Genomic DNA, 12,759 nt, shown 5'->3' on the forward strand with positions numbered 1-12,759 from the left:
CAGCACCGTGCGTGTGTGTGACTGAGTGTGAGACTGTGTGTGTGAGAGAGAGTGTGTGATTGTCCTCTCTCCCCTGCCTCCCTCCAGTCACCCAGCGATTCTCTTCTCCCCTGGCCCGCCCTCCAGCCAGCCAGTGATTCTCATCTCCCCTGCCCCCCCCCCTCCATCCACCAAGCTATTCCCTTGGCCTGCCCTCCAGTCACCCAGCGATTCCGCTGTCTCCCCTGACCCCCCCTGCATCCACCCAGCGAATCTGCTCTTTCCTGCCCCCCCCTGCAGCCACCCAGCGATTCTGCTGTGCTCCCCTGCAGCCACCCTGCGTTCCAAACTTTAAGCAGCTCCAACGTGCTGAAGCTGACTCCGTGGTTTCTTTGTCGGTTTCGTGTTGGTAACGTTGTTTTACCCTCCCTCGACGTCATGATGTTTTGATGCGAGGGCGGGGCAGACACTCATGGGCAAACAGCGATCTACACAACTACACACTGCTTCCGGCTTCATTAGAACGTTGGAGGTGCGTTTTATATAGAGAGATAAGCCTTCAAGGACAAGAATCCATTATATTGGATACATTGAGACTTAAGCTCTGGCTGTTCTGTGTTCCTTAACTTCTGTCAGATGGCCCAATAACCCTGGCTTTCTATTCCCAGAGTGTTTGATGGGAAGTTGCCAGTATATACAGCTACAGGTAAGCTAAACAGTGGAAAACTTGTTCCAGGCAAGTACAATGCACTGCTAGCTGTGAAGTGAGTGTATGGTATTTGTTATCATAAGTTCACCACTATCACTGAGTGAGATAGAAAGAGAGGGGATTTCTTTAAGTAGATTCTTCTATTTGGGGTCTTCATTGTGAGTAAAGGCTGGTATGAATATTTATTTAAGCTCTAAACTGAGCATCTCAAAATCTAAAAATTGTTAAAATGAAAACAATCGCTGATCTGTTGTGTGACCATCAACCTGGAACACTGACTTCATTGTGAATGTAGGTTAAAATGCGATTAGCATTGTTTTCTCTTTCTTTAAGGAATAGAAAGCCTATAGGATAGTGATTATATTTGCTGTCCTATGCACACCAAGTTGTCTTGTCCTCCCTGATGTATTCCTGAAAACTCTTACAAGTGTCTTTTTTTTTTTTTTTCTCAAATCCATGCATGTATGTGAACTGGATACATGCTGAGAAATATAAATTCAGATAAATCTCCTGCATGTATGTGGACTTGGGATTTTTATTTTTTATTATTATAATTTCTATATAATACAATCAGAATAACTTTGAAGAAAAGAAGCTCCAAATAGAGAGCTACAATACAAATAATATATCAGTAAAAAATCATAAGTTTCATGAATTAGACCACAACAGAAGGGAGTCAATTCAGAAAAAGTACAGAGGAAGCTGGGTAATAATAATGTATAAAAAGGAAAAACTGAACTGAATCTGGAGAAACAATCCCAGATGGTCTGTGAAATTACTTTAAGTCCTACATATGTGAATTTTAAAGAAATAGCAGGTTTGCCTATTATGTTGTTTGGTAGATAATTGGACGTATAACAACTTTTTGAAGTTAAATAAGCAAAAAAAAAAAAAATTGGTTTGTTATGGGAACTCAGATGAGATTATCGGAAGGGAGATTGTGCTGCACTCTGGGGAAGTACTTGATGTCCAAAGTGTTGGGCATATTTCTTTATTCTAAATTATCTTTTGAGATACAGATAGATGAACTAATAAGGAAACGTTTTTCGATTGCATCAACTGTGCGCAATACGTGTATATTAAACTTCCAAAAGTTTTTGGGTAGTGGTTCAGGCAATCATTTTACCTCAATTAGATTATTACAATTCTTTGTATGGTGGTATTACAGCAAAACTAAAGGGTATACTGCAGTTGCTGCAAAATACAGCAACTTGTCTAATTTTTGAAGGTAAAAAATATGATCAGATAACTTAGCTTTCACGATAATTGCATTGGCTCCCTATTGAGAGTTGATTTTTTTTAAATTGGTAACATTACTTTATAAAACTTCATATGGTATTGGTCCAGATGGTTTGGTTCACTATCTCCCATTTCCAATTAACTGTACAAATTCCTGGTACTGATCTTTAATTTATTTATTTGGAATTTGCTCACACCTTTTTTTTTTTCAGTAGTAGCTCAAGGTTTATATTCAGGTACACTGACCTTCCATTACGTAGCTTCCCACTATTCCAGAACCTGTGGACTAATAAAGTTTACTTTCTCTCAGCTGTTTTCAGTTCTCTGTCTCCACCTGCTGGTTGATGAACACATCTCTCTTGGCATCCAGTCCAGCTCCTCAGTATTTTCTGTCTCCAGCAGGTGGATGGACACTTTTCAGCCTCTGGTTCTGAGTGATTTGCTCCAAAGCAGTTTGTTAACTGGTCCCCAGTTGAGATTTGTGGGTGTCTGTCTGCAGAGTCCTCTATCTTGAGGTCTTTAGATCCCCTGTCTGTGGTGCCATCGAATTTACTCCATCCCTCCCTTCACCGCTCTCCTTTTCCTGCACAACAAACTTAAAAAAAAAAAAAAAAAAAAAGTTTGTTGAAGAGCGTAGGATAGAGTATGAGTTCTGAGCTTTTCTCGTCTTTGGTAAGACTTACTGAGACTGAGCTTGGGGGGAGCAGCTGGTAGTGGTAAGTCTGACTAAAGTTTCATTCAAAACCATTTGGAGGGCTGAAAGCTCTACTTGGTACAGGGGATGGATCCTGACTCACCACTTGGGACTCTTTGTGCTACACTAGTAACGAGGTGAATGTCAACTCCCGTAGAGGCAGTTAAGCGGTGTTCCCATTGTGGGACCTTCCACTGGTGTCGGGGCATTGCACTGCATGCAAGCCTGGAATCCCACAGGATGTGGAAGAAACAGTTGGCAGCAGCACGTCTTTGGATTTGGTGCAGCATCAAATATGCTGGGGTCTTCGGGCTATTTGACAGGGTTGGTGCACAGTTTGATGGAGGACAGCGTGGGAACAGGCGCTATTTTGTCAGTGCCTGCAGCCTCTGGCTAATCACGCACAGAGCGCAGCCCCCTGACAGAACATTCAGCTGCATCAGGATCTTTGTTTTCTCCGCAGTTTAGTTCTTGCACCAGGCCTATTTAATGAGGCAGGGACAGTCAAAGTTGCTGCAAGGTGCTTCAGTTTCTCACCCCACTGCCCCTCCAATTCCTAAGAGATCTCATATAGAGCTCCAGGAGTGAGCAGATAAGGCTCTCTGCCTCTCCCTCCTTATCTTATATGGCCTCGGCCTATTCAGAGGAGGCGTTGTTGAAGGAGCCGTTAGAGGAGGGAAATGATCGAAAGTACCGAGGTTGTTTCATAAAGAGGAGCACAGTACTTTCCATTGAGAAGCCTTCTGCTTCAGCATTAGGAGTTCCATCTTCGTCAATCACAGAGGAGCTTAGAGGCTCTTCTAAGGACTTCCCGATGCATCCAGACATTCAGGACATGATTACATCAGAATGGGTTTCTCCGGATACGGGGCTGAGAGTGGGAACGGCCATGGCTTGCCTTTACCCATTAGTCCTGAAGGAGAAAGATAAATTGCAGCTCCCTAGGGTTGGCTCCCTGGTTAAAGCGGTGACTAAGAAGCCCACCTTGCTTTTGGAAGGGAGTATTACCCTAAACGACCTATACAGTAGATGCTGAAAGGCTCACTGAAACAAGCCTTTGAAGTGGCCTCTTTGGACCTTTAAGTGACAGTGTGCAACTTGTTCTTGGCAAGAAGTGACGCCAGCAGTCAACAACACAAGATGGGCACCTACTTGGCAGATACTATTTGACATGTTACGGGTTACAACCTACAGTATGTCTTTGGCTGTCACAGCATGTTGACAACTCAGATTGCAGCATTGTATAGCCTCCGAATGTCCTGCTTTTGCATGGAAACACTGAGTAGTCATGCCTTGATTCAAGTGGGAGAATTTTTCACAGCCTTCAATCTCAAGGAGGCGTACTTATGGCTATCGCATGGTTTCTACATTTTGTAGTAGGACATCACTTCCAGTTCAGGGCTTTGCCCTTTGGTGTTGCCATGGCTTCAGGAACGTTTACCCAAGATTGTGGTGGTGGCAGCCTTCCTTCAGCACCAGGGAATCAGAGGTTCCCCCATATCTCGGTGACTCACTGACTGACTCATTTGTTCGTCATCCTATTCAGACATCATGGTGGAGATGGACAAAGTTGTCCATCTTTAGTCATTGGGTTGTTTGATCATTTTCAAGAAGAGCAGACTAACTCTATCGCAGGCGATGGAGTATCTGGACATTCTGTTTGACAAGGCACGGGAGAGAATGTTCTTCACGGAGTATAGGAGATTGAAGCTGGTTCAACAGATTCACATTCTCCTTAGTAAAGGCTTGGTGTTTGGGAGTACATCTAGGTTCTGGGGTCAATGACAGTGGTTATGGAAGTGGTGTCATGTCATATGCGGCCATTATAGGAATCTCTTCTCAGCTGCTGGTCTCTGGTTTCACAGAAGTACGACTTTCATCTTTCTTGGATGCTGATTGCAGACAGAGTATACAGTGGTGGTTGTCGCCCAGCAGTTTGACAGTCTGAGCTCCCTTTCTGATAACACAATGGGAGATGGTGACAACGGATGCCAGTAAGTTGGGTTGGGGAGCACCTAAATGGAACAGGAGTCTCAGTAGTCGATAAATTGCTTGGAGATCAGGACCATGGAGAATGCCTTTTGAGACTTCGCTCCCTTTCTGGCGGGAGTCCCAGTCTGAGTTTTCTCCAACAATGTGATATTGGTGGCTTATATCAACAAACGGGACCTAAAGCCATCCGGTGGCAGTAGAGGCATCCTCCCTTTCGAGTTGGGTGGATCAAATTCTTCTCTGCTTGTCGACAGCTCACATCCCTGGGTCCTTGAATGTGGAAATAGACTTTCTCAGCAGGCACTCCTTGGTCCTGAGAGAATGGGGACTATCCAGCCAGGGTTTTCAGCTGATAGTAGATCAATGGGGTTTTCCTCTTCTGGATTTGATGGCAATCAAAAGAAATACCAAAGCGCCCAAGTTCTTAATCTGTCAGAAAGAACCGAGATTGATGCTCTACTGCAGCCCTAGCTGGAGACCCATCTGCTGTATGTCTTCCCTCCTTGGTCCATGGTAGGCTTGCGTGTTAAAAAGGATCACATTGCACAGGGGTCGAATAATTCTCATAGCCCCAGATTGACCACTGAGGCCGTAATGAGTGGAGTGGAACGGGTAGACGCGAATCATTTTTCTACTCTTTCCAAAAATACTAGGACTAGGGGGCACACAATGAAGCTACAAAGTAGTAAATTTAAAACAAATCTGAGAATTTTTCTTCACTCAATGTGTAATTAAACTCTGGAATTCAAAGCCAGAGAATGTAGTAAAAGCAGTTAGCTTAGCTGGATTTAAAAAAGGTTTGGATGGCTTCCTGAAAGAAAAGTCCATAGACCATTATTAAAATGGACATGGGGAAAATCCACTGCTTATTTCTAGGATAAGCAGCATAAAATGTATTTTATTGGGATCTTGCCAGGTACTTGTGACCTGGATTGGCCATTGTTGGAAACAGGATGCTGGGCTTGCTGGACCTTCGGTCTGCCTCAGTATGTCATTATTTATGTAGTTATGACCAGATTCAATTGCTGAACAGGAGTCCTCTCCTTTTTCCTACTGAAGCTAGGTCCAGTGTTGATGGAGGATCAATGCCCCTTTGGTCTTACGGCTTGGCCATTGAAAAAGATGTTCAAGAGCTGGTGTTCTGAGCGTAAACATTTTTACTTCTCTGCTCAGATCATGCACATCCTGGTGTTTCTCCAGGCAGGCTGGGCCTTCAGAAAGGATTGGCATTAGTTTCTGTAAGAGTTCAGGTTGTGGCTTTGGCCTGTTTCAGGGGCTGACTACAGAAGCCATCTCTTGCAGCTCTCCCAGGTATCATCTGTGGAGCTTCTGCCCTTGCGCAGAGAAGATGAAGAAGCTTTGTATTTTTCCTTGAAGTTTCTTGATGTGCATAGAGTCCTCATTAGATATCTGTAAGTCAAATTGAGTTTTGCAAATCAGACAGACTCTGCTTTTTGGTAAATGGAGTCTAGTCCTCACTGCTTTCTAGTCCACAGTAGTTAGATGCCTGAAGGAGACTATCGCTTCAGCTTATTTGCTTGCAGGGAAGCGGGCTCATCAGGCCTTGTGGGTTCATTCTATGAGGCGTACAGCAACATTCTGGGTGGAGACTACTTTATTGTCTCTGGAAGATATTTGCAAGGCGGTGACGTGGTTGACGCTGCATACCTTTTTGTCAAGCACTACAGGGTTGATGTTGGGGCGCACTCGGAAGACAACTTTGTGGCTTCGGTCCTCTGGGCAGTGGCACTAGGATCCCACTCACTGTAGGAATTGCTTTTGAACATCCCACGAGTTCTGGAATAATGGGAAACTATGCAGTGGAAGGAGAAATTAGGTCTTACTATTTTCTTTCCATTAGTCCTTCCCACTATTCTAGAGGCCCGCTTGAGGTTTTTGAAATGTTTAATCAATAATGGCTCAATTAATGAGTCAGATTACGTCTGTTATCTTGCATGGTGCTGCCTGCATATCTCTTGTTCTCTACAAGTTTTCCAGCGATGAAAGGTACTAAATCTAAATAAATAAAATAGATACTGGGGTCAGGTGGGCAATGGAGAGAGGCTAAGGCAGTAGCTTCTGGGAGTAAGTGGGTGAGTGGACCAATCCTACCCACACAACTTTAGCAGCTATGGCTTCTCCCTCATTGCCCCAGCAACCACAGCCTAAAGCCTCTCTCCATTGTTAGACACCCTGTAGGTGGGTGGATGATGGGGAGAGCAGTAGCCTCTTATCCGTGCTTTTCCTGCCACTCTAATAACTTGCTGTGCATAAATAAAAATTCCAGTTGTTCCAAATCTGGCTCCTAGACCCTTTGTCGAGCCCTGCTGTAAAGAATCCCCTTCTCCAGTGACAGGGTGGGCTGTGAGATTGGTCTGCTTGGTCTCAAGGAAAGAAAATAAGACCAAATTTTTCCTGCCTTTTCATCCAAATCAGATTAGTGCAGAATATGTGGGATTTAACAAATCAATTCTTACACTGGGAGGGAAGACATTCTGATCGCTAAAAATCTGGCTTCAAAAGCAACTGCTTCTCTTACTCTAATGTCCAACCAAATATGACTAGATAACAACCCTACAAATGTCTTCTGGAGCAATCCAACTGGTAGAACAAGCCTTAAGACCCTGGTGTACTTTTCATGCTTTCAGAACAGACTGAAACAATTTCTTTTAGTCAATGAGCAATGGTAGCCTTTGTGGCTTCCTCACCTTTCTTGATCCCACCAAAAGTACAATCGGTGAAATCTCTGAAATTCATCTGGCAGATGCCAAAAACACCTACTTCAATAATATCTCTTAATGTTGCTTTCCTAAGTGGTTCAAAAGGGAGGAGCTTCCTCAGGGACTGGCATTGTAACTGCTTTTCAATCAGCTTTCCATAATTTTCTAGTAAGTATTTTTTTTTTATTTGTACCCCGCGCTTTCCCACTCATGGCAGGCTCAATGCAGCTCCTCTGGTCAGCGCCATTGTACCAGAGAAATACTTAACTAGAAAATTATGGAAAGCTGATTGAAAAGCAGTTGCAACGCCAGTCCCTGAAGAAGCCACAGAGCGGTGAAACGGTGGCACCGTAGGACTAAAGCTAAGTGTTGCACTATATCTGTTTGGCGCTTTCCTGGATTTAAATTGATTCTAGTCAGAATCGCATAGTTTAAAAACACAACATTGAGCACTTAGAAAAACGTGAAAAATATAAGAAGAGGTTTCAAAAAAATCCTTATGATAGAAATGTATCAACGGCTCTCATTATGTCCGTTGTGAACCTAGGACGTAAGGTCCGATAGGTTTCTGAGGGATTCTCCATATCAAATTTATGTAGCAGCTATATAGCCATTTACACAGTGCAATTTTTAAGCTCTCAACATCCAGGCCGTGAGAGCCAGAGACTGGAGGTTGGGATGTAGAAGTGACCCCTTGTTCTGGGTGATGAGGGTCTGAAAACACTCCAATCTCCACGGTTCTTTGGAGGACAACTCCAGAAGAAGAGGGAACCAGATCTGACGGGGCCAAAAGGGCGCAATCAGAATCATAGTTCCATGGTCTTGCTTGAGTTTCAGTAAAGTCTTCCCTACTAGAGGTATGGGAGGGTACGCATACAGAAGGTCTGTCCCCCAATGTAGGAGAAAAGCATCTGACGCTAGTCTATCGTGAGCCTGAAGTCTGGAACAGAATTGAGGGACTTTGTGATTGATCTAAGTGACAAAAAGATCCACCGAGGGAGTGCCCCACACTCGGAAGATCTTGCAGACAACGTCCATGTTCAGTGACCACTCGTGAGGTTGCATAATCCTGCTCTACCTGTCGGCCAGACTGTTGTTTACGCCTGTCAGATATATGTCCTGGAGAAGCATGCCGTGAGAACTGGTGCCCCCCTGCTTGTTGGTGTAGTACATAGCAACCTGATTGTCTGAATTAAAATGATTTGATTGGACAGCCGATCTCTGAAAGCCTTGAGAGCGTTCCAGATCGCTCGTAATTCCAGGAGGTTGATCTGGAGATCCATTTCCTGAAAGGACCAAGTTTCTTGAGTGTGTAGCCCATCTACATGAGCTCCCCACCCCAGGAGGGATACATCTGTTGTCAGCACTTTCTGCGGCTGAGGAATTTGGAATGGACGTCCCAAGGTCAGATTGGATCGAATGGTCCACCCCAACAAGCGGGGGGCACCAGTTCTCACCCTCTGCGTCAGGAAGCCGTCCGAATGTGGCTTTGGGCGCACCACCACGGCATGTTTCTCCAGGACATATATCTGACAGGCGTAAACAACAGTCTGGCCGACAGGTTGAGCAGGATTATGCAACCTCACGAGTGGTCACTGAACATGGACATTGTCCGCACCACCACGGCAAATTGATTTGTTAGAAAAGTCTGTGGAGAGATGGATCACATCCTCTAGATCCCCCGTGGCCTGGCACCACTGAGAAGCTAGGGTCCATTGAGCTGATCTCATATGTAGACGTGCCATGGGAGTCACATGGACTGTGGAAGCCATGTGCCCTAAGAGTCTCAACATCTGCCGAGCTGTGATCTGTTGAGACGCTCGAGCCAAGGATACTAGGGCCAGGAGATTGTCTGCCCTTGCCTGGGGGAGATAAGCTCGAGACGTCCATGTGTCCAACAGAGCTCCAATGAACTCCAATTTCTGAACCGGGACAAGGTGGGACTTGGGATAGTTGATTACGAACCCCAGTAGCTATAGCACCTGACTAGTCATTCGCATGAACTGTAAAGTGCCTGCATCTGAGGTGCTCTTCACCAGCCAATCGTCGAGATAAGCTGAAGACATGCACTCCCAGTTTGCGTAGTGATGCTGCGACAACTGCCAAGCACTTTGTGAAGACCCTGGGCGCAGACGCGAGGCCAAAGGGCAGTACACAGTACTGAAAGTGCCGAGTTCCCAACCGAAATTGAAGATATTTCCTGTGAGCTGGGAGTATCTAGATGTGGGTATAGACATCCTTTAAGTCCAGAGAGCATAGCCAATCATTTTCCTAAATCATGGGAAGAAGAGTGCCCAGGGAAACCATCCTGAACTTTTCCTGGACTGGGAATTTGTTCAGGGCCCTTAGGTCTAGGATGGGACACATCCCCCCCTGTTTTCTTTTGCACAAGGAAGTACCTTGAATACAATCCCAGCCCTTCTTCCACTGGTGGAACGGGTTTGACCGCCTTGGCCTTGAGAAGGGCGGAGAATTCCTCTGCAAGTACCTGCTTGTGTTGGGAGCTGAAGGACTGAGCTCCTGGTGGGTAATTTGGAGGTATGGATTCTAGCTTGAGAGTGTATCCTAACCGGACAATTTGAAGAACCCACCTGTCGGAGGTTATGAGAGGCCACCTTTGATGAAAAAATTTTAACCTCCCCCCGACCGGCAAGTCGTCCGGCATGGACACCTTTTCTGAGGCTATGCTGCACTGGAGCCAGTCGAAAGCCCATCCCTTGCTTTTGCCGGAGAGCCGCTGGGGCCTTAGTCGCACGCCGTTCATGGGAACGAGCGTGCTGGGACTGAGCCTGGGCAGGCTGCCGAGAAGCAGGAGTGTACCTACGCCTATTTTAGGAATAGGGAGCACTCCTCCTCCCTCCAAAAAACCTCCTAGATGAGGAGATGGTAGCAGAAGATGCCCGGCGGGAGAGAGAATCCATAGCATCATGGTGCTTCTTGATCTGATTGACCAGGTCCTCTACTTTTTCTCCTAAAAGATTACCCCCCCCCCCCCCCCCCCCCCCCCCGGCAAGGAACATCCACCATTTGCTGCTGGGTCTTATGATCCAGGTCAGAGACACGCAGCCATGAGAGTCTGCGCATCACTATACTCTGAGCAGCTACTCGGGATGCCACATCAAAAGTGTCGTAAGTACCCCTGGCCAGGAATTTGCGACACGCCTTCTGCTGCCCGACCACTTGGTGAAAAGGTTTGGCGAGCTCCGGAGGAAGTGCTTTGACCAAACTAGACAGTTGCCTCACCGAGTTCCGCAAGTGGATGCTCATGTAGAGCTGGTATGTTTGGATCTTGGCTGTGAGCATAGCGGCATATGTTTTTCTCCCAAAAGAATCCAAGGTCCTAGTCTCTGCCCGGGGGCACTGAGGCATAGTCTTTAGTACACTTGGCTCTTCTGAGAGCAGAGTCCACCACCACCATGGAATTGTGAGCCTTCACCATTACTGGTTCTCCATGGACTTTGTACTGGGACTCAGCTTTCCTGGGGACCACTGGATTAGATAGAGGGAATGACCAGTTTCGCATAAGAACTTCCCTGAGTGTGTTATGCAAAGGGGCCATTGCAACCTCTGTGGGCGGAGAAGGATAGTCCAAGACATCGAGCATCTCGGCCCTGGGCTCATCCACAACCTCCATAGGGAAAGGAATGTCCTTAGACATTTCCCGAACGAAGGAGGAAAAAGAATGTCTCCACCTGAGAGTCTATCTTCCTTCAATCGGCGGAGTAGGATCAGAGGGGACCCCATATGACTCTTCCTCCAAAAAGTATCTGGGATCTTCCTCTTCCTCCCACGAGCACTCATCATCGGTGTCGGACAAAAGCTAAGAGCAGCCCGAACCCGAGCCTGTCTCGATGTCTAGGAACGACGACCTCTAGGGGGATATCGAGAAGTCAACCCCTGCCTGGGCTGCGACGAAGCTTCCTCCGCCGACGTCAAGGGAGAATCGACCTGGGCAGCTGCCGATGCTGCAAGCAGCACTGAGGACGGGGACCTCACCACATGCGAAGACCCAGATGCTGCTTCCACAGTCAATGCAGGAGGCGCAAGCACCTCTGGCACCGACGCAGACTGGCGCAGCAATCCCTCCAGAAGCTCTGGAAGAAGGGCCCTGATGCACTCGTCAAGAGCCTCCATTGGAAAAGGCTGCGGGGCCGGTGTAGGAGCTGGTGGCATAATCTGAGGGGCTCGAAAGCCGGTACCAAGCTGCCCAAAGACCGACACATCGGCACCTCCTGTATTGAGGGTGAGCAGTCCTCTCGGCGCCGACGCTTCTCGGGTGCCGAATCCCTCGGCTCCCCGGAGTTTTCAGTTCCGTGTCTGGAAGGAGAACGATTACGGTGCTTCTTAGCCTTCGCTCGATGCCCGTCATCGAGACTTCTCGGTACCGAAGAGGAGGATGTGGAATCCTTATGCCTCTTTGCAGCCGGGTCCGATGAAAGTCGGTCCTGGGGGACCTGCATAGCAGTAGGCCTTGAGACTGGTGGAGACCCACTTGATGCCTCGCTGCTCACAGCGTGATGTGGTCGTTCGGCAGCCATTACCTGCGCTCTTGATGTCGATGCTTCCCTTGAAGCAGATGCCGCCGACGTCGAAGGACCAGAATGATCAGCAAAAAGTCTTTCACGTTGAGCCTCCCGAGACATTTGGGTCTGCTTTTTCATTAAAGAGCACAACTTACAAGCAGCTGGCAAGTGTTTGGGCCCAAGGCACTGGAGACACTACATGTGGGGGTCGGTACCCGAGATGGTCCGGTTGCAGCAAGTACAGCACTTGAAGCCGCTGGGAGTCCTCGATCACATGGACGGAAAAACTGCAGCTGCGAAATTAAAGGACTCGATCGTGCCGAATAAAAGGCACAAAAAAGACCCGGCCGAGCTGCCTAAGAGGCGGCCGCGACGAAAAAGGAAGGAAGCTTAAAGAGGTGAAGAAAAACTAATAAAATAAGGGGGAAATTTTTTGTGTGTGTGAAAAACTACTACAACGAAGAAGAAAAAAAAAGGGAAGCGGTAAACGCAAGTCTCCTGAGCCGAAATTGAGCGCAGTAGAAAGATCGTGTCACTCAAGACGCGGATCAAAAGAAATTAAGGAGGGCACGCTCGCGTCGAGGGTGGGAAGCCGTTCGCGCATGCACGGTGTGTTTGGCCCGCGCGACGGAGTGTTCTGGAGAGTTCTTTGTTTTTGCTATGAAAAATGTTGCTAGTCTCCTGGGCCGTCGTGGACGACGACACAATCGTGAGAACAAGCAGCCTGCTTAACCTCGGAGAATAGACAAAAACAGACACACAAGGGTTACAATACATTCCAATACATAAAAAAAAATCTAAAATAAAGTATAATATATTAATGAGTTATAAAAGCGACAAAGGAAAGGGATACACCAAACCAGCAAAAAAAAAAAAAAAAAAAAGGGATAAATTAATCTGTTG

General features: G+C 46.7%; 1 protein-coding gene across 1 annotated transcript in view; it reads left to right on the plus strand.

Annotated features, from left to right (window-relative positions):
- NUP160 (nucleoporin 160) overlaps positions 1–12,759 on the plus strand; it is a 121,787-nt gene that overhangs the window by 63,801 nt on the left and 45,227 nt on the right. The window contains exon 21 of the mRNA XM_030200755.1: positions 616–685. Within this exon, the coding sequence (XP_030056615.1) occupies positions 616–685 (70 nt within the window). The remainder of the gene's footprint in view (positions 1–615; positions 686–12,759) is intronic.

This window comes from Microcaecilia unicolor, chromosome 4 (assembly GCF_901765095.1).
Source record: "Microcaecilia unicolor chromosome 4, aMicUni1.1, whole genome shotgun sequence".
NCBI classification, from domain to species: domain Eukaryota; kingdom Metazoa; phylum Chordata; class Amphibia; order Gymnophiona; family Siphonopidae; genus Microcaecilia; species Microcaecilia unicolor.